This window comes from Corvus brachyrhynchos, unplaced genomic scaffold (genome assembly GCF_000691975.1).
Source record: "Corvus brachyrhynchos isolate BGI_N302 unplaced genomic scaffold, ASM69197v1 scaffold409, whole genome shotgun sequence".
In the NCBI taxonomy this organism is placed as follows: domain Eukaryota; kingdom Metazoa; phylum Chordata; class Aves; order Passeriformes; family Corvidae; genus Corvus; species Corvus brachyrhynchos.
The window spans coordinates 812,064-832,201 of NW_008246059.1; the positions used below are offsets into that span (position 1 = coordinate 812,064).

At 39.0% G+C, this 20,138-nt stretch overlaps 1 protein-coding gene across 1 annotated transcript; it reads right to left on the reverse strand.

Annotated features, from left to right (window-relative positions):
* Positions 1 to 3,543: 3,543 nt before the first annotated feature.
* Positions 3,544 to 20,132, reverse strand: MSANTD3 (Myb/SANT DNA binding domain containing 3). Its single transcript, XM_008642681.2, is given in 4 exon segments — positions 3,544 to 12,810; positions 14,084 to 14,523; positions 18,870 to 18,988; positions 20,007 to 20,132. Coding segments are annotated over 2 exon segments (819 nt in total). The 5' UTR covers positions 14,493 to 14,523; positions 18,870 to 18,988; positions 20,007 to 20,132; the 3' UTR covers positions 3,544 to 12,400.
* Positions 20,133 to 20,138: the final 6 nt, after the last annotated feature.

The window sequence follows — 20,138 nt, forward strand, 5'->3', positions numbered from 1 at the left end:
AAATCATGCTGGACAGAAGCAAGGAGTTTATCAATGCTCATGTGATTTTTATCAGTGCAGTTACCTTTTTTTATCATAATTCTGACTTTGCCTAAGAACAAAAACAGATTTATTTGATAAGGTTGTGGGTTTTTTTCTGGAGAAAGGACACTAATTACACACAACTTTCCCTCATGACCCTTTTCTCAACTAGCAACCACCAGTGCGCCTCCAGGTTTCAGAATTTTCCCTGTCTTCCAAGGTGATGATCAGCTGAGCAGTAATGGTCAGCCATTATTCCTCAGACTTTTGGTACAAATGTCCTGCACTTTCTAATGAAAAAACCCCAACCCTCCAAATTTTGTTCTTCCCTCTAGAAGAAATCTAATGTTCTCTTTTTGTAGGAAAGACTGTGGGGTTCTTAGCCATCCTCATATGACGAGTCAGCCATCATCCATAAAACAGTATCTCACAGCTTTCTAAATACATACGGTATTAATACTTTTAATATTTTCCTTTTTCGTATCAATAAAAATTTACCATTGGCATATACTAATAGGAACATAGAGTTTAAAATTTTAAGCGGTTTCGTTCTCTGTCTTGTACACCTCAGAAACTCTCTTCTTGTATTTAGATCTGCTGGTCAAGACTTCTTTTCCCACTGTTTATTTATTACTATTGAACCTCATTAGCTTCTTGTCTATATTTATTACTATTGATTTCCATTTCATTCTGTTTGATAAACAGTGCCCTTTGCCGACAGGTACATTTATTTCCACTTTGAAGTTGAATCTGCTTGTTGTTCTCGTCACTTTGTCACCAAGAACTTGAAGTGTGAAACTTCCCAAGCTGGCTGGTTTAGAAATTAAAGGGGTTTGGTGGCAGCGTGGTAGTGAGCCACTTCAGGGAACCAGCGAGGTTTATAACCATTTGTCATATGTGATCCTTCAGTTCATGGTTTTACCTTTATCATGGAACATTCAAATTATCTGGAAAAAAATTCCTGATTATGGCATACCATGCTGAATCTTGTAGATTTAATTACAAGGAAAAACTGTGGAGTTTGATGGTGTCATCAGCCACAAACCTGATTGCTTCTGTTCAGTAATCCAACGTGGTAAGATAAAGGCTGTAGACAGAAACCTTCAAACCTGTCTTTTGCTGTCCTGTGGTCATATTCTGGAAAGCTTCAGTAAGATGAAATGATGCGAGGAGCACTCTTCTGTCCAAAAGGACTCATCTAGCACAAAGGCTTTTTTAACGAGTGGAGCTACTCCGTCTTACTGAAAATGAGTTAGCAAAGAAAAACATCAAACTTAATTTTAAGTGAAGAGTGTCTGCTTGAAAACTATCAAAGTGAAGTTCTGTCCTTACTTCTATATATAATTATGCTACTCTTTCTGTCTTCTTTCATATCTCATGAAAGTATTTGTTGTCTTCTGATCAGACACAGTGGAAGAGCGTTGCTGTTATTTTTCAGTATCAGTTAAAAACCAACCTTGTGTTGCTGTAAGAGAAACAGGCTGAATGAGCTATTATTATTAGTCCTTATCTTACTTGAACCAGATTTAATATCTCTGAGTTCCTAACTCAAGGTTATATATGGAGATACGGAAGCAAGCTAAATTAGCAGCAATTGGCCTTAGAGCTAACCAAGCAAGGTATTTCTTCACTCTGCTTATATTTGGAACACATTGTTACTTACAGTTCACATAGGCTCAGAAATATCTTACACAGATTTCTACAAGAAAAATCCATTAAAGGTCATTATATACAAAGATTCCACTATGGTCTGACAGACCCTCTGCCTCATGGAGCAGTGCATGCTATGAAATATTGTACACTTGCATTTATTTTAACTTTTTACAGGGCAGATGCTACAAGCCTCTTTTGTAGGCAGGACACCGGATTAGATGGAGCTGCGGCCTGACCTTGCAAAAAACGGTTTTTGCATGGTCTTATGTACATGAATCCAGCTGCCTCTACAGTTGCATCCCAGTTTCTCTGGATGCTGGAATGCTCACTGTCAAATTCTACATGTGGCATAGACAAGACACCGTTGGAAACCTCCCATACCAACGTGGCTTTCAGCAGATATAGTCTGCACAAAAAACCCTAGGAAAACAGGGAGAACAGTCAGGTTAACCTTATCCACTTACTGCTCTCGTTCTCCTCTCCTAACTTCTAAACACTCAGCCTTGTATGTTTTCAAACCCCATTGCTCACCTTGCTGCTTGTGAATGGGACAGACCTTGGCTTTCTTGGATGCGTCACAGCATGGTTTAGTGTCCTGGATTTCCACATAGTCTTTGAACTGAGATTATTAAGCTGTTCTTACTAGGGACCAGCTATTTTTATTGCCCAGCAGCACCTGACATAGGCTGCCTGGAAGCAAACTGCTGGTGCTTAACTCAAATTCAAACCTGATCCACCAATAGGTCTACAGCAAGAACATTTGAGAGGAACCTATGACTGTATCAGCACCTAATCAAACCAAATATAAAGTTCCGTGGTGAATATGTGCAACAGGCCTCACAGACAGCACTTTCTGCCACAAAATTTGACAGGGCAACTAAGAAAGTTTCTCTGTTCCATGCAGTTGAGTGGAGTTTAGTTTAAGAGACAGAAATAGCACAGTTGTGTGTAAATTAAATGACATTATTTGAAAACAACTGTGAAAGAATGGAGACTAAAAATCTCGTCTAATTAATGTGTAACAATAGATGATGATTTATTGACTCTTCTGTGAATATACAGTTTCTATTAACAATATTTAGATACTTTTTCTCAGAAATTCGTAATTATTTATGTTTAGTAATTTATGAATAAACATTTTGCAAGAAAAAAGGCACTAAAATGTACAGTTAGTCATCCTTATTACATACACTGTGAGTTTCAGACATCCCTATTACATTCGCTGTGAGTTCCATACAGTAGATTCCCCTGGCATAAACAATTATTAAATTTCTTCCCCAAGTGGTACCTCTTGTTGCGTTTCATACATCTCCAGCCATAAAAATATATGTATTTTAGGGCTCTACTTTTTCTCCTTTAACTCACTGTTTCCGTAGGAAAAACAAAGAATTTGCTATGCAAATTAGCTACACAATAAAGGTAATGAAAACTCCATTCATCATGTTTCTAAGGACTCAAACAGACTAAGAGATCCTTAGAGATTCAAACTCTAATCTGGGTATTTTTTATTAATCAAAAACAACAGTGCAAAAAAGATTTGTTTAAAGGTGCAATTCCAGAAGCTACTTCCGTGCAAGCCAGAACCAGCCTTGGTGGTGTCTGAGGCACTAAAATACTAAACCAACACTTTACAACAGGTGAGGTGACTGAGTTGACACCCTGCTAGGAGAATCAAATCAGCCTCGTGGCTACCACTTGGCTAAAAAGGAGATCTTAATAATGTATAGTTTTTAGCACAATTTAAAAAGCAAACCCCAGAAAACTGTTGCTAATAAAAGGCAAAGACCACAAGAGATACCATCTAATACTCCATTAAAATACTCAGTATCAGAAGGAGCATATACATGTTCAAGTATCTTATGACAAATAGCCAAGTATTTAAGTGTTTATTCTGTTTCGAATTCCTACTGACCGTAAGCACAAACAGGACAAAATGTAATTTTACATACTGTTAAAATACAACAAAATCTAATGTCACATACAACACAGTGTAAAGAAACAGTGGTTTCCTAATTATTTGGCCATTTATACAAAAATGACAATGAGGAGTATCTAGATTTAGGATTCTCCTTGGGATTCTCAAGCTCCTGTGATGGCAATATTTTAGAGGTCCAGTTTTTAATGCCTCTGCATTTGGAGTGCAGTGATCCTGAGCCCCCTGAACACACAGGGAAAGACTACCACTTTCAGAGGTTTTCAGAGGATCCTTGAAGTCTCCTTGGCCAAACAAATTTGGTGCAATTTCAGCACTGGTGGAATATACACGCTAAATAGGCGAAGATTCTGCAGGATTAGAAAAAGTGATGGTGGAGAAAGAACCTCATGGAACAACCTCAAATAATACCCTTGGTCACTGCCAAATTAAAGTGCAAGTTTCTTTTTCCCCTTGGAGAGAGAAGACTTCTCAAAGCGTGGCCACCATTATGTACCACCACAAGATGGTAGTACTAGCAGAGATGGCCATAACACATTGGAAAACATACTATCTCTTAAAGCATTTCCACTTCTTGGGTAATGTAAAAATAATTCTGTTAAACTGCATGATGTTTTGGAAGCAAGAGGTTCTTACTCAGCAATACAAGTCAGTCAAAAATCCAGCAGGTCAGCACCTCTGAAGAACAAGCCCTGTAACCACATGTCTGCTGCTGGATGGTAGCTGGTGGCAGAACAGCTTGTACATCTTGTGACTGGAAGGTCAGAAACGCAACCACAAAAAGAAAAGCATGATTAGGGCTATTCCTCTAGGTCTCTGGGAAGCAGGACAGACTGGAATATCACTGTATTTGCATTCACTGAATACCAGAACTTTTTTTTCAGATACTGCTGTAAAATGTTATAACCTCTGCATCTCGAGAAGATGAAGATCAGGTCTCTCGTTATTTAGCCTTAAACTCTTGAGGAAAAGAAAAAGTGGAAAGTATAAACAAACACAAAAGTCCACATGTAGCTGAGAATATGAAATATTACAAAAAAGATGTTTATTTTGTTGAATTTATGTATATATCTAAGTGGGCATGGATTAACACAGTTGGCTTTATTGTTTTGTATTATTTAAGAATCCTGACAAAAAACTGCACCTGTCCGACTGAAACTGTGCTAATTTATTGCTTTTGGTAAGTGAACACTGACAGGTCATAATTTTAAGCTGCCCCATGATTTGGAACATTTTAATGTACAACAAATTTAAAAAATCAATTGCTTACCACCCAGAGCAATTTTTACAGATCACTAAAGTTGCCCACTGGTGTCACTATGTCTTTATTTGTGTTTGAAGCTGTGGCAGTATGTGAAGCTGTGGGGCTTGAGCCACTTGTGTCTATGCTGGGTGTAAGAGAAGGGCCTAAGTTTAAGCCAGTCTTTTTGCCCATCTGATGTTCTCAGCCTGGCTCTCTGACAGTGCACTTTTGCTGGATTTGCAGAAGTAGAGCTGGTAGCTGTGGCATTTGGACAAGATTGAGAGCAGAGATCAACACTCATCATTGCACAGTGTAGAGAAATGTGCTGGCTTCAGTGGGATTGTGAAAATGTAAACTGGAAGTATGCAACTTATTTCAGTCTTTTATCAGTCTAATAGAGGAGTAAAAGCAAGATTTACCCCATAACATGAGGTTTTAACTGGCTGAGACAAAGTACCATTGTGATCATTTATTGATTATACCTCTAAATTTGCCGCCTTTTCAATTTTAGAAGGCACCTCAGGAATACAGTTTGCAATGGTGGTTGTTACTGCTGACTAAAACCTCTTATTTTTTACTCAAATACATCCACCCCTGCTGATTTGGTAATCTGAAAATATGCCAGACAACTGAAGAATGTGAGCACCTTGCCATGGTTCAACTGGCACCTAAGTGCATCCCAGTAGGAGTATTGCACTTGAGGGGAACTGGATAAAATCAGTATGGGAAGTCTTCCTATGCTCTCAGCCACCAACAGAGTACAACAGAACGCCCATTCCAGCCTCAGAGCCCTCATGCAGGCCAGCAATTGAAAGCAAATTAAGCGCATTTTGGAAACCAATGTTGCTTTATTTGGCAAGGACTTCTCATTATGCCTCATTTTAGACAGAAAGTTGGAGGTAAGGCAGTATTTGTATTGGATATTACTGTTCCCAAAGCAGAGATTGAACCTCTCTATTAGGTCAGCACTTATAACTCCCAGCCTGCCAAAATTTCTGCCCTGGTTTAAATACCAAATTCATCACATCACCTCCCTAATTTGCACTTTTCAGAGTCTCAGTATTTATAAGATCTTTTTCAAATAAATGGACTTTATGTTGTGTGTGTTAATTCAGACTTCACAAAATCCATGGGATTAGAATTCAAGTAGTTATAAAGCCAAGCAATTCACTGTGCTGAAGGAGTGCTCAGTGGGACCACATAGGTGTCAAACAGAACAAAACAATTTTTAGCAAAACTTTGGTGAGAGTAACAGGTCAAATTCCAAAACTCTGCAATTAAACAGAAGCAGGATTCCCCATCCTCCCTCCATTACAGTGTGACACAGAATGTGTGGCAGGAATTTATATGGGCAATTCAGCTGGTCCATTTGTGGCTTAGTACATAATTTCAGGGCATAACTCAAAGAAAAGAAAAGGAATTTGTATGTGACCAAATAATGGGCAGAGCTTGAGCAGCCCATATGGCAACTTGTAAGTGCCCTATAAAAAATAAATTACTACTAAATAGGCATATAATTCCAGTTTCAGGTTCAGGTCTATCCAAGAACAGCCTCTTATAGCTGAGAAGGAACATCTGAAGATTTGTGGAATACAATTAATCTCAAGTTGTGCTGAATACAAACCTACTTCAACTCTCTTGCCAAACAAAATTGATTAATGAGGTGCTCTAACAGTTGGTTAGAGACTGAAGAACACAACTATTCTGAAGCTGGACTGAACAACAAAAGGAAAACAAACAATCTCAATCAACATTTTTAAAAGGTGACCTAAATAAAATAAGGACAATCTACAAATCTATCTTGCTTTATTTCTGTTAAAATAGAGACTTGTTTCCCTAAATACACGTATGTGTAGTGCAGGCTTTGTATCTAGCCACCTCTCCATCAAGAAGGGAACAGATTGCTTCTAGCTGTTTGAGTGCTTAAGTTTTTGGGGTTTTTTGTTCCTTTTGCTTTTGTTGTGGGGCTGTTTTAACAGACTAGATATCTGGCAAAAATACTTCTTGATTCTTAGAGAGGTTGGCCATCTGGTGAGATCCATCCACACGTCTCCTGAATACACTGGTTTTATAACCCACGGCCACGGAGTGGACAACATTTTCCTTTTCCTTGCTGTATATCCTATGCCATTTGGCAGACTACGTGCTGGACAGATTTCACATGCTTTTCCACAGTGTTTGTGCATGTGTGTCTGGATAATGTAGTCTTGGAAAATTGTCCAACTTCACTTTTACAAAGAGTGAGGTCTAATAACTCTGGCAGGATTCCTCCTTGAAAGTGGCTACTTTTCTTATTGTCAGGCACTTGTGAATGCTGTGGTAGAGGTGTCCAGAGTCTCAAAGGAAAGACAAGTGAAGACTATGAGGAGAAATTTTTTGACATGTGTGACAACGTTACCTCTTGGGACAGCTAAGAGCTGTCTTCACTTTGACTCATTCTGAAAACCAGCCTTTTTTTTTTTTTTTTGATTCTGCAAGTTTGTAATTTGTTATTAACGTGACTGACAATGTTGTCAGATGCCTAATTCCTTCACCACCAGAACAGTAAAATGTTCAGAGCCACAGGTAGTGCGTTTCTATTTTATAGCTCTAGTTTTAGGTCCAGAAATCTGTCCACATTTCTACATGCACCTTGTTTAGATATAACAGAATCAAGCTGATCATCAGCACAGAAGTCAATCTGTGATACCAGAAACAGAGACCACTGCTGGCTTTCACTGGAAAATATATTATCCTATTCTTATAGATGGCAACAAATGGTCATTTCTTTTCTATCAAATGTACAAAATTCAGGAAGAGTGACGATGTGTGAATATACAGTCAGCTGTCTTGAGAAGAAACAGAAAAATAATGTGGAAAGACAGGCAATTATCTTATTAAAGCAACTAAGGTGCATCAGTCTTTCAAAAATAGCAAGCTAGCTCAAAATATGAAATCACAGGACTAGTTGTGAGGGGCATGTCTGGAAAAAAAATCAAATAGATGTTAATTTAGGATTTACATGTAATTCCCCTACCCACAGAGTAGCAAAATACAAATGTGTAGCAGTTTATTATTTCAATGTCATAATGAGAAAAATACCTGAAAATGTGATACTACATGAATGTGTGGTGGTACAGACCGTAACCACAGAGATTTAGAACAAAACTGGAACATTAATAATGCAAGCGGGGAAGAAGGAAAAGGACACATAAAAGCGACTGTAACTACAACCAGAAAACAATATATCTGCAAAAGATCATTGAAAAACATCTATGCAATCATACACATCCTTGTGAGACTGCTAAACTTTGGTGTTGGAAACACACAGGGATGAATGCTCATTAAACAAAATTCAGCACAGCACACTCAGCTGCACGCTCAGAAAAAGGTAGCCCTGAGCTTTCTCTGGTCACACGGCTGCAATGGGAATACTGTGACCCTGAGTAGCAAGAGTTCGAAGTCTGAGTGCTGAGCCCAAAATCTGAGTGCTGAGCTCAGCCACACGAGGTGTACCTACACTGTGAGAATCGCTTCTCTGAGCAGTGGCTGGGCTGGGCTGTATTTTCAGCCCTGGGTAAACACATCTCTGCAGTGCAGGAAGGAGCTTCAGAGAGAGGATTTGTGGCAAGCAGGAAGATCCCTTGCTCTAGTGATAAAGCAGCCTGGGCGTTGAAAGAAGTAGAATAGATGGCAGGATGGGCTGTTTCTTTGTCATGGTAAGACTTTTCATTTGAGGAAGTACCTGTGAAAGGATTCCACTGAGACTCTTCAACTACTGAGAAAAAAGGACATTTTTTACCAGGAAACCTCAAACCTAACTTCTGCAGAACCCCAAGGACTAAGAAGAATCAGGACCACTTACACAGCTTCAGCACCCTGCATAGCTCTGGTCCTGATGAATGACTTCCTGGTCACAGACTGTCCTCCCAAATTTACATGGAGCTGGAATGGAGAAAATGCTCTTCTTCATACAGACCTTTCTCAATGCTAACCTCTCTTCAAAATCCTCTGCTTCCTAGCCTGTGTGCAGAATCCAGAATATACTGGCAGCTGTGTGGAAAAGGTAACTAACCATGCTTTCTGTGGAAGGAGAAGGAGCACCTGTTTCATGTTCAAATGCTGTGATATGGGCAGTCTGGGCAAGAGGAAGGAAAGAGTAAAACACATAGCTCCGAATGAAACCCCCTGCTCATATTGCTGGTTAAAAAACTAAGGGGGAACAGATGTAAAGGAGAAAAAAAATCAACAAATGAAAAGAATTATACTAGGCAACAAATTAGATGACCTCCAAGGAAAGAGAGCAGCTGGAGCTAGGCTCATGTCAATTTGGGGACCATAAAGGAATTCACCACACCTTGTCTGGAAGGCCATTGTTTCTCTTCATAAGAATATAGAGGCTGAGAACAATGGCCACTACATATCTGGTACACATTTTTTGTTATGGACTTAAGCAGGGATCATTTGCCCTGTGTACCTTTTAAGTTCATTATTGACAAAAAATTTTTATAGCAACTTCTTCTTAAAATAGTGCTGTATTCTATCTGTGGAAAAACCTTGACAATATGCACATACACCTTGGCCAAACGGTTAACAGGAAAACAGAATTATGTGAAAGTAGTTGAATGATGTAAGCTAGAAAAAAGGGGAGAGAAACAAATTGACATATTGTCTGAGATTGCTATATTACTTATAAGTCAAACACAAGAAAAAATAAACCCTACTACCAGAGGGAGTAATTGCAACAACAACAGCAAAGGCAAAAGTAATTTCTCAAGTAATTTCAATTCCATCACATTGATCACTTTATAAAGCCAAAGCCTGGAAAGGAGATTATTTCCATTATTTCCTCCTGTTCATCTTTTACATTTTTCTGTGTCTATCACCCAATTTCACAGCAACCAACAGTCAACTACAAATGGGAAAGCAAGAGCCTGTGTGACCTGTGAAACATCTACTGCCTGTACCACAAAACCATCTTGTATAATTTATGTTAGGTGTAACATTCCCATTCTTCCCCTATGCATGTAATGATCATTCTTTCTTTCATATCTTCCTCTTGGCTCTTTCTAATCTTTTTTTTATGATTTTCTTTCTTTTAAATAGAACCTGAATTAAAAGGATCTGTTGTTCGGCCTAAGAACTGTAACTTTTGGTCTCAGAGTAAGAAAATATACCAAGAAGCAAGGCATTGCCCACTTAGTACGCTTTGAAAACAGGCTCATTTTAAAGGATTTTTAAATATAAAAATAAAACAATCTTTCATGAGCAATGGTGTAATTCCCAGGAGTTCAAGCTACTCTTATCTCACATTTTGTGAGATCCTCTCTGACTATTTAATAATTTTCACAGGGCTATCTAGACCTGGACAGTCTCTATTCTTGCCCTTTTCACAGTGCTGAAATTGTCTCCATTCATCACGTTCTAACACCCGGTTTCCATTTCATAGTTTCAAATTGCTTTCACTCAGAACCAGTGCAGAAGGAATCCCATCATTGGTTAAGACAAAACATTTTCTCTATCCCTTTTTTCTGGATGGTGCCTGTACAATTGTCATAACCAGTCAAATAACTGACTCATTTCCAGACCACAGAATGCAATCTCAGAACAAAAAGGTCCTCAAATGTTTACTTTTCTTTTGCCTCTACTATGATCATACCTTCCAAAAGTGTTTCTGTACAGCAGAAAAAGAAAAGTGCCCAGAACAATATCTTTCTTTGGAATTCTTGTACTTTCTTCACACAGCCAACTTACAATAATACTGAGTTTGTGGTCAAAAAGATCTGTCTTCAGATTTCGCCCAGGGCCTATTTTTTTAACTTGCAGCAGCCCAGTGTATTTTTTTGCTCTGCCATATACAATGAGAAGCAATAAATAGCTCCCATTGTGACTGCTGGTGTTAGCACATTTAGGAGGTAGCACAGGTACCACAGTGCTAACCACAGTGAGCCCTGCGGCTGGTAAGGGCAGCGCTCGCAAAGATGAATCACCAGCAGTGAAAGCTGGTCAAAAAAAAGAAACATACACCCCCACCCACACCAACACAAAACCCTACTCGATCCAAAACAAAACCAAAAGGAACTCACTCCATCAAAAAAAAGGAAAGAGATAGGAGTGTAACTGGGAATGTATGCTTTGTAACATACCCTGAATAGATTGCTCACTTGCCCTCATGAGTCATGATCTGAAAATACTTTATTGAATAATATGATAGTCAGATTTTTCAATGAAAATTTATGGGTTTGTTCATTTTTCTCACTGCTTCAAATGATGGTTGTACACCTTCCTGTAAAACAGGTTTTCACACACCAGAAGATCTTACGAATCCTTGCAGGGTTCTGCATTTCACATTTTCTTAACTCTTGCCCCACTAGAATAAATGATTGCCAGGGTAAGGATTATCTTTATTTGTGCTTTCCTACTATCTACTATTCTGGACGTTCAAAATCCATGGGGACCTTCATGTGAATGCCTTCATAAAATCATGTCCATCACCCCTCACTGACAGCAAAGGCAAGAAACACACCACCGTAACGCACAGGACAGAACAAAACAGAACAGTGCTTCAAGACAGGAATGATTCCCTTGAACTGCCTCCCACCCTGTGAGAAGGAAAAGAGGGTGAGTCTTTTCTTCTGGCTAAGGAGAGATAATCAAGCTAGCTGCTACACCGTCAAGTATTGCATAGGAAAATAGAGGGAGACTTTGCCTATGGACTGGCTGGCTCACTGCATTTTGAGAGCTTTATGAATTGTTAAAAAGCTCTTCTCTTCAGAATGACTTCAGGAAGTGAAGCAGCAGCATTTGACCCTCCTGTTTGGGTATGCTACTTCAATACAAGGTGGGCCTGGAAATGAAAGAACAAGCACAGTGGCTTTTGAGGAAGAAGTCACCTTCTTTTTAACTTCTCAAGTGTCAAGGCTCGAACAACTGGAGGGCCAGTCCACAACCATTCCCTCAGTCAGCTGCAAAATACTACTGTTCTTCAGAAGGAAAGGGCTATTACTACAGTGGCCCTCTTGCTACTTCCTTCATTTTCACATCTTCTATGAAGAATAAGTTACAGACTATATTAACTAGTTTATTTTTCTTAAGCCTCAGCATAATGATCCAACTGATACCTGTCAATCACCTTTGTCTCAATAGCAGAGAGCAACTCTAACCCTTGCCTTCATTTGGGAAATGGTAGATAGGAACAGAGAGTAATCAAAACAAACACCACAGCCCGATGTTTAAAGCTGTTAGGTTTTCTTCAGAACACCCAATGTAAGAATACCCAGAGTACCTTAAATTTCACAAGGATCAAGGGTGTTCTGAGAGGGGAAAATATGTTCACATTTTAGAACACTGTGCATGTCTGTGAGTTAAACAAACCAGAACTACCTACAAATGAACAAGTTTTCCTCGTGGTGGTCTATACCACTGTTTCCCTAAACATTAAGAGTCATAGTGTGTTCACTATCAGCCAGGCACCTGTCCTGTCACTGTACATTCACAGTAGAAAACCCTTTTTCCAGTGCATGTTACTCATAAATGTGCTGAATCAGACTGACTCTCTGCCCTTCTATATTCTAAGGTGAATTAGGAAAGGGTCTGTTATAGGATGATACAGGCCATTCTTTTGTAATGGTCTGCAGTTTTCTCTCCCAATACATTTTCTTTTTATTTAACACTTCCATTTTTATCCTGTGTTCTTCTTCAGCCATCTCACACTCTCTTTCTATTTGCTGTATCTTTGCCACATGAACTTCATTCATTTGGATTAGCTGCAGTTGCAAAATTGACATTTGCTGATGATGTTCTTCCTCATGCATCTTTTTCAGAGCACTTTCCTGAGATGCTTTACTTCTGTAGTTCTTATCTGCTGCTATTCTGACATCAGAACACGAGGGCTCAGGTTGGGAGGTACCTTCACATACTGGAAAATGCACCAGCTCTTTGTCTTCATCACAAAGTTCTCTGTTTGACACAACAAATGACTCTGCAAACAAAAGAATAAAAAGGATTATAGTACTCTCTTCCTCTCCTTCAAGAAACAGAAATGGGATAACATAAGTTGCTGATACGCGCATCTAAACCTTGTGCTCCAGTAGAAATGCACAGGAGCCACTACATAATGCAGTTCTGCTACAGAATACTAAGGGTATAACGGACTGAACAGAACCACTTGGGCCTCTGTTGAAAGACCTCCATGGCTATAGTGGGAGTTCAGAAGACTAAAGTGAATGTAGACACTTATAAGTGGACACCTAAATTTAGGTGGCTGAGCCTGGAGCTAAAACTTAATGCAGACATTTAAGCTAAATCCATATGTGACTTGCAATATTTTTATGAAAGATCTGAGTGTCAGGCGAAGCTGTATCAACATGAATATCAAAAAGGGAATACTAGGAAGAACAGTTCTCATTTTTTCCGTATTTCTGCTGTAGATGTCGTAAACACAGTAGTGTATATTTTTAGGAAAAAATCACATTATTCTAACTTTAAGAAGGCTCTACCAATTCTTCTGAAATAAAAGAGACTACTCAGGGAACAGAATAGTTACCACTGCAAATGAGGGTCTCAAAATACGTTCCTATCCAAATCCCAATGATTAATTATAGTAAATGCAATTATGAAAGAGATATTCTAAGAATGTAATCTAACAATGTAGCTTTTGTTGGCTTTTGAGCAAGGACAGTCTTCTGTGTGAGATCCTGACATAATAAAATTCGCAAGAAATTGTTGTAGCCCCCCTCCCTTCTGGTATTGAATTATTTCTTCTATGTATGCTTGCCAAACAAGGAAGAACGTAGTGCTAAACTTCTCCAGAAAGGCCATTCTCCAGTGTGGACTGCAGTGTGAAATACAGCTTTACATACTCTTTTTAGTCCTGAAAACAAAGGAGGAAAGACCTACAGGGAACTCTTGCAGCAGGCAACTGTGTATCAATTTGCTGCTGGCGGCTTTTTTTTTTTACACCAGCAAAATGATACTTCAAAAATGATAAAGATATCCTTGGGACTGTTCTCTGGAAAGCCAGCATGATAGCAACTGTGATGCTTGCCACAAAGCAGCAGATATGTCAAAAACAGATGAACATCCATTTAACTCCCCAAGGCCTAGGGAAATACACAGAGCCTTGTAATATCATAGCTCTGAAGTTACTTTTCTATATTCAGCAGTCAGAGCTAAGTGGAGAGATTTGGAAAAGAATTACTGGCAAAATGACATACAAAGCAATACTACTTGCGTCGTTACAGCAACATTTATACCTTGACTAGAAGCATCAGGCTGATATTCAGAGTCTTCTTCTGGTGGGCTCTGCAAAAAGTACATTTGCTCAGGCATTATGCTGGCAATCTTCTATACGATGTGAGTATTTATAAGTGGACTAATACTTCTTTTTACCTTCTCCCGCCTTTCATGTGCCATTATCTTTTTTGTCCGTGCCTTGATATTTTCCCAGCATTTCTTTAGCTGTTTGAAGTCTCGCAGCGATACACTGGGCTGTGAATTGTATTCATGAGCTAGTGCTTGCCACGTGCGCTGCTTCAGAGCAATTGTTCTTGCATCACTTTTTTTACATTCAAGCACGTATTTGTATTTTTCAACTAACGCAAGCAGCACACTCTTCTCCACTTCTGAGAAGTATTTAGCAGGCTTTATTATTTCGTTTTGCATTTTCTACTGTTTCTCCAAGAAGCCAAAATTCCTATGAAGACAACGAAAGAAAAAAAAAAACAAACCAAACACAAATTAGAACTGGTTGCAGTATCAGGAAACTGTGTTTCAGCAAAAACCCTCCTAAGCATAGCTTCTGATTAATTTCATTTTCTAGAATAGCTTGTGAGTAGTTCTAGAGTACATAATGGAACGATCAGGTAAGATATAATGTAATTACATGCTGGTTTGTGTTGCCACTTTAGTGGATACACAGTTCCAGAAGTAGACTGTAAGGAATAGTTGTCTTTGTTACAATTTGTCTTGATACAAAATAGTTAGTATTTACTTAGTATCTTGAGTTTAATATCTTCTATATCTTCTTTTCCTGTTCATTGCACTTTTTCACTCCCAGAAAGTTTTCCAAGCCCTGAACTTAGGAACAAATTCCAAAATCGAGCCCTTGCTAGCTCAGGTTTAATTCTAAAGCCACCTTCAGCATGTTTGGGTTTCCTTTGACACACAAAATACCTTCTTCTGTCCTTGCTGGTTGTGTATAACTAATCTCTCCCCTCTCTCTACAATATTTGAAAACTGTATGAGCAAAGATAGTAAGAAGTTGTCTTTTTAAAGACCTGTCAGCTTGGTTCTCCCCCATGCTCAGCCACCCCCTGGCTGATACCCAGTAGGCAGCAGGATCCTGAACTGTATTACAATATTGAGAAGCAGCAAGAGTTGCAAGGAGACAAGAAATAACTCCAGAAGCTAACCACATGGAAGGTACAGGTCCTTTGCCCCTGACTACTGGCCCTGCACGTGTGGCACTTCCTTGCATTGGTGCTGCTGGTCACTCTGGAGAGGCAATGACCAGGCTAAAAGGAGTTTTGGCCTTACTCAGTACAGCCACAGCTATACACTTACACCACGTCAGCAACCACCTCTCTTCTCAAGCCTAGGACTTACGGAGTCAGTAGGAAAAGGGTAGCTGATAGCAGGGAATTCTTGGCCATTGGGGAAAAAAAAAAAGGAATAAAGCAGTATTGCATTGAGTTAACAACATATGACTGTGCAACAAAATGTAGTTTTGCTTCTTTTATCTTTTCACACTTTTTTCCACATTCCTTCCCACTATAACTGCATAGCCCAAATTACTTTTGGATTTTGGGCAGAAATGCTGCCTTGGCTCTCATTTCTTCCATTTTTAATCATTAAACCCAGCAATACAACATATATAAGATAATTGGTTCATATTCCTAACAGCCTAGCACTCTCCCAGAATGAATTTTCTAGTCTTTTGCCCATTGTTTCTACTACTTGTCTCATAGCATTCCTTGATGATGCACTAGATATCACCATCAAGTTTCCTCTTCTCAATATATTTTTCCTTCACTCCACTGTGCTAGGACTTTCTTTGTGCCATGCTTGTAGTTCCTTTCCTCCAAACATCTTAGTATGTGCAATTATTCTCATGTCTTTTGGTAAAGGTAACTATTTATATTTATAAGGAAAGCTAACAGACAAGATAATATCAAAATAAGAACCCAAGTCTGGCATGAAAACAGCAGGTCTCTCAAGTAGCCCATAAAATATGACAAAGAGCAGGTGTCCTGGTTTCAGCTGGGACAGAGTTTATTTTCTTCTTTGAGGCTGGTACAGGGCCATGTTTTGGATTCAGAGAGAAGAATGCTGATAACACACTGATGTTTTAGTGGTTGCTCAGTGGTGCTTATTCCAAGTCAAGGATTTTCAGTTTCCCATGCTCTACCAGAGAGCAGGTGCACAAGAAGCTGTGAAGGAGCACAGCCAAGACAGCTGATCTGAACTGGCTAAAGGGATATTCCATACCATAAAATGTCATGTTCAGTGTATAAATGAGGAGGGAGTTGGCTGAGACCTGTGGGCAGTGAGCAATCGTATTGTGCATCACTTGTTTCTCTTGAGTTTTTTTCCTCTCTCTCTCTCTCTCTCTTTTTCACTACAAGTATTACTATTATTATTGTTGTTATTATTGTATTTTATGTTGTTTCAATTATTAAACTGTTCTTATCTCAACCCACAAGTTTTACTTTTTTTTCTGATCCTCCTTCCCACCCCACTGGGGGAAAGGAGTGAATGAACAGCGGCGTGGCACTTGGTTGCCGGCTGGGGTTAAACCATGACAGCAGCAAAACAAAGGAGTCAAAGAACAGAGGACACAGTGGAACAAAGCCTGGAACAGCAAAACTAAAGCAAAGTGAATAGAAATAAGTAATAGTCTAGGTCAAGTCAGCAGCTAAGTTGCACCCCTACTGAAAAAGGCAGCAAACACTTGGTTTGTACTTTCTGTCAGCTCTTGACTGGGTTCTCTCTGGGCATATCCTGCCTGGGCATCTGGCCCCTATGTGGGTCCTGGATAGTCACAGTTCTGCTCTCTCTTACCAAATCCTGGTGTCAGGAGGACATGGGAAAGCTGAAGTTTTTGTAGCAGAAAAGACCTAGGGGACTAAGGGAACGACCCATAGGACAACAGACTTTAATAGTGCTACTGGTCATAGAAGAGCTAGTTTATTTTACATGAAAGCAAAAGGAGGAAGAAGGAAGAGAGCTGGGTGGCTGAGCATAAGGAAGACTGTTTCTTGGTTCAGTATTTCCACTGTCACACTGTATCAAGTTATTTTTTATGGTCTGTGAAAACTTAAGTTACCCCCCACGTTGGTGAAAGGAATTCTTAAACAGCTATAAACCCACTGAACAAACTAGGTATAAGTAAAGAAACTTCTTTCAGTGCATACCAGTCATTACGATGTCTAGGTCTAAAAGAAGTGACTAGCTGCTTCAGGAGTTCCTTAAATAAAACACAAATTGGGGAAAAAAAAAGAAAGTAGCCTGGAAATCGACTTCCTAGCAAAGTTACTGAAACCTGGCAAGTTCTCTCCATGAAACCACTCTGAAAATATGTAAAATAAAAGACCTATAATGGAATAGAATCTATCTACTAATCTATTTTACTTACATACTTATTGCACCATTCCAAACCATTAAGTTGCTTTGGACAGCTGCTGAAATGAAATTCTTGGGACTAAATATTGGTTTTCTATCTTAACCTCAATTCCACCAAGGAATGGGATGAAATGCAGCCTCACCAGCAAGTTTCAAGGCCCAGTAGTTTATGATCCCGAAAAACCAGGATCAGAGACTCCATGTGATCAGAAAGGACTGATTCTACCTTCTACTGATGAATGCCAATCTTACTTCTAGTTTTGAAAAGGTGAGAGAATCTCAGACAAAAAAATCATTATATATTTAGAAAATCCCTTTGTTCAGAAAAACTGGATTTTCAGAACTTTGGAGACTATGTTCAAAAAGTTAAACAATATTACTATGACTTGTGGATTCCAGATGCTGGTGCTATCTAGCTCCACAAAGTGGCAGAGATCAACTGATGTCAGTAAATATCTAAAACATTTCCAAATATGACTTCTGATATATTAACAAATTATGTAGTAGAATAAAAGCTGATCTTTCATGAATGGAGCAAACTTAAGTACCACTTTCATACCACACTATCATTTACTTCTATTATTTTTACTGTGGTAGCATCTGAGATCCCCAGTCATAAGTTCAAATACTAAACATTTAAGAATGGAAATATAGGTCCTACCCTGAGAAGAATATATTGGTCTTTCCTTCCACTAATCACATTCCTACTATTTGTTTACTAAACATACACACTGTACTTGTGTCCGTTCTGTGAAGAAGCCAGGATTATGATCTAGGATATATAAAGGAACTCAAGAACTGGTGTGGATAGTTTAATGCATTTACTGCATAGAAAAAAAGAGTTTTGGAAGACTCTTCTCAAGCTCTTACACACTTAGCCTATTTTCTTCAATGTATTAAAGCCCATTTGCAATTAGGTGAACAAGAAAGCACTCTGAGATATCAGAGAACTTAGAATACCAAGAAGTTGCATCAAAACACCACCAAATATTTATATTCACCTCTTTTTTCTTTATGCATATTAATTACCTTCTTGCAGCCCACTGGCTCCTCTGCAAAATGAAAGAAAGGACTCTCACAAGCCCACAGAATTTCCATTTCGAGGCTAAGCAGTCCTTCCAGGACATATGCCTGGGATATTATTTAGCAGGTAGGAATCTGTGCTGAAATGAAAGTAGTTTACTGTGTATAGCTCATCCAGCAAACTGGATTGATTTGTATGGGCGCTTGAGGACAGTTGCAGAGTAAATTCTAAGAAACAAAGACTGGAAAGCTTCTCCCACTCTTATAGGTACCTAGGCTCCAAGACACATGCAGTAAGAAAGCACATTATCCTATTTATCTTCTCCTGGCATGACTCAATTCACAACCTGCCTTAAAACAAATCAGCGTCCTAAGTATTTGTCCTCTCACACAAACCTCTCTGGCTTTAAGATAACAGAAATATCTCTCAGGTCCTCATCTTTACTGTGAAATGTTGTACAGCATTCTTCTTTTAAAGACTATAAGGCATGTGCTGTGATCTGCTGGAAGAATATCTTGAAAAAAAATTACACAAGTTAGGAAATGCACACATATTCATAAATATGTCACACACATGCATTATTTTGCTTTTACACATCTAAACAGACACCCAAGCTCCAATCAGTAGCAAAGAAGCCCAGTAAAAGAAAAAAAAATTATTTCAAGTGTTATGGTGGAAGATTTGTCCTAAATTTTAAGGAGATTACACTAACCAAACCCAAAGAAAAGAGTTTGCTAGCAAACTGTGGCCACTTATGGGGTAAAAATGAAGTTCACCTACCAGTGCCAACAGAATTACTACCAGAAATATTCAATGATTGATAAAGAGAAAATTTATGACTCTAACTTAAATTGTAGGTGAAGCTTTAAACATAGTCAGTAATTAACGGCATTAGCAATTAATCATAATTCTGTCCTTTTCATCCAGTGTTTGAGGGTGAAAGAAAGGCATGGAAATGCAATGACCCAAACTAGCCACAACAGGTTTATATTTCATTTGAATGACAGATCCAGCAGTAAACAGTGTTCTTCTTCCTCAAATGTTAGCTTTTCCTCACCGAGCTTCCATCAGTGTTCCAGGCCTGACCCTGCCTACCTTGAGACTTGAAATCACTAGGTAATTAGGAGTACATTGCAAATATGAACGAGATCTATACAGAAAATGTATTTTAATCAGATTTTAAAAAATTTCCACCTCCTTGGGTGCTTTCCCCTCATGCTTTAATACAAATGAAGAGTTATCATGGATCATCCAGCAAACAGACAAGATAACCTATTAGTAAAAATTCACTGTACTTTGCCCAAATTTCTCCCGTCGGATTTTATACAGCTATACACGGAAAGGTATTAAAAGATATATACAGGTATATCATATTACAGTATAGATACACACAGACAGATTTAAAGCGGGTCATCCCACTACCTATGGAGGACATCCAAAGCACTTCCCGCAAGCAAGGTAATGGACGCAGGTTGTTATTCCGAACGACTGCCTGAAATCCATCAAAAATAGGCATAATACAGGAATCCTACCAGACTCTCCCGCACCCGAACTTCTCAAACATTAACTCGAGCTTGGTTTTTTTTTAATCTCCTCGCTAGCTCCTCTTCTGCTTGAAGGAGAAGCAGAGAAGGTCCCGGCTCCACAAAGGCGGCCGCTCCCCG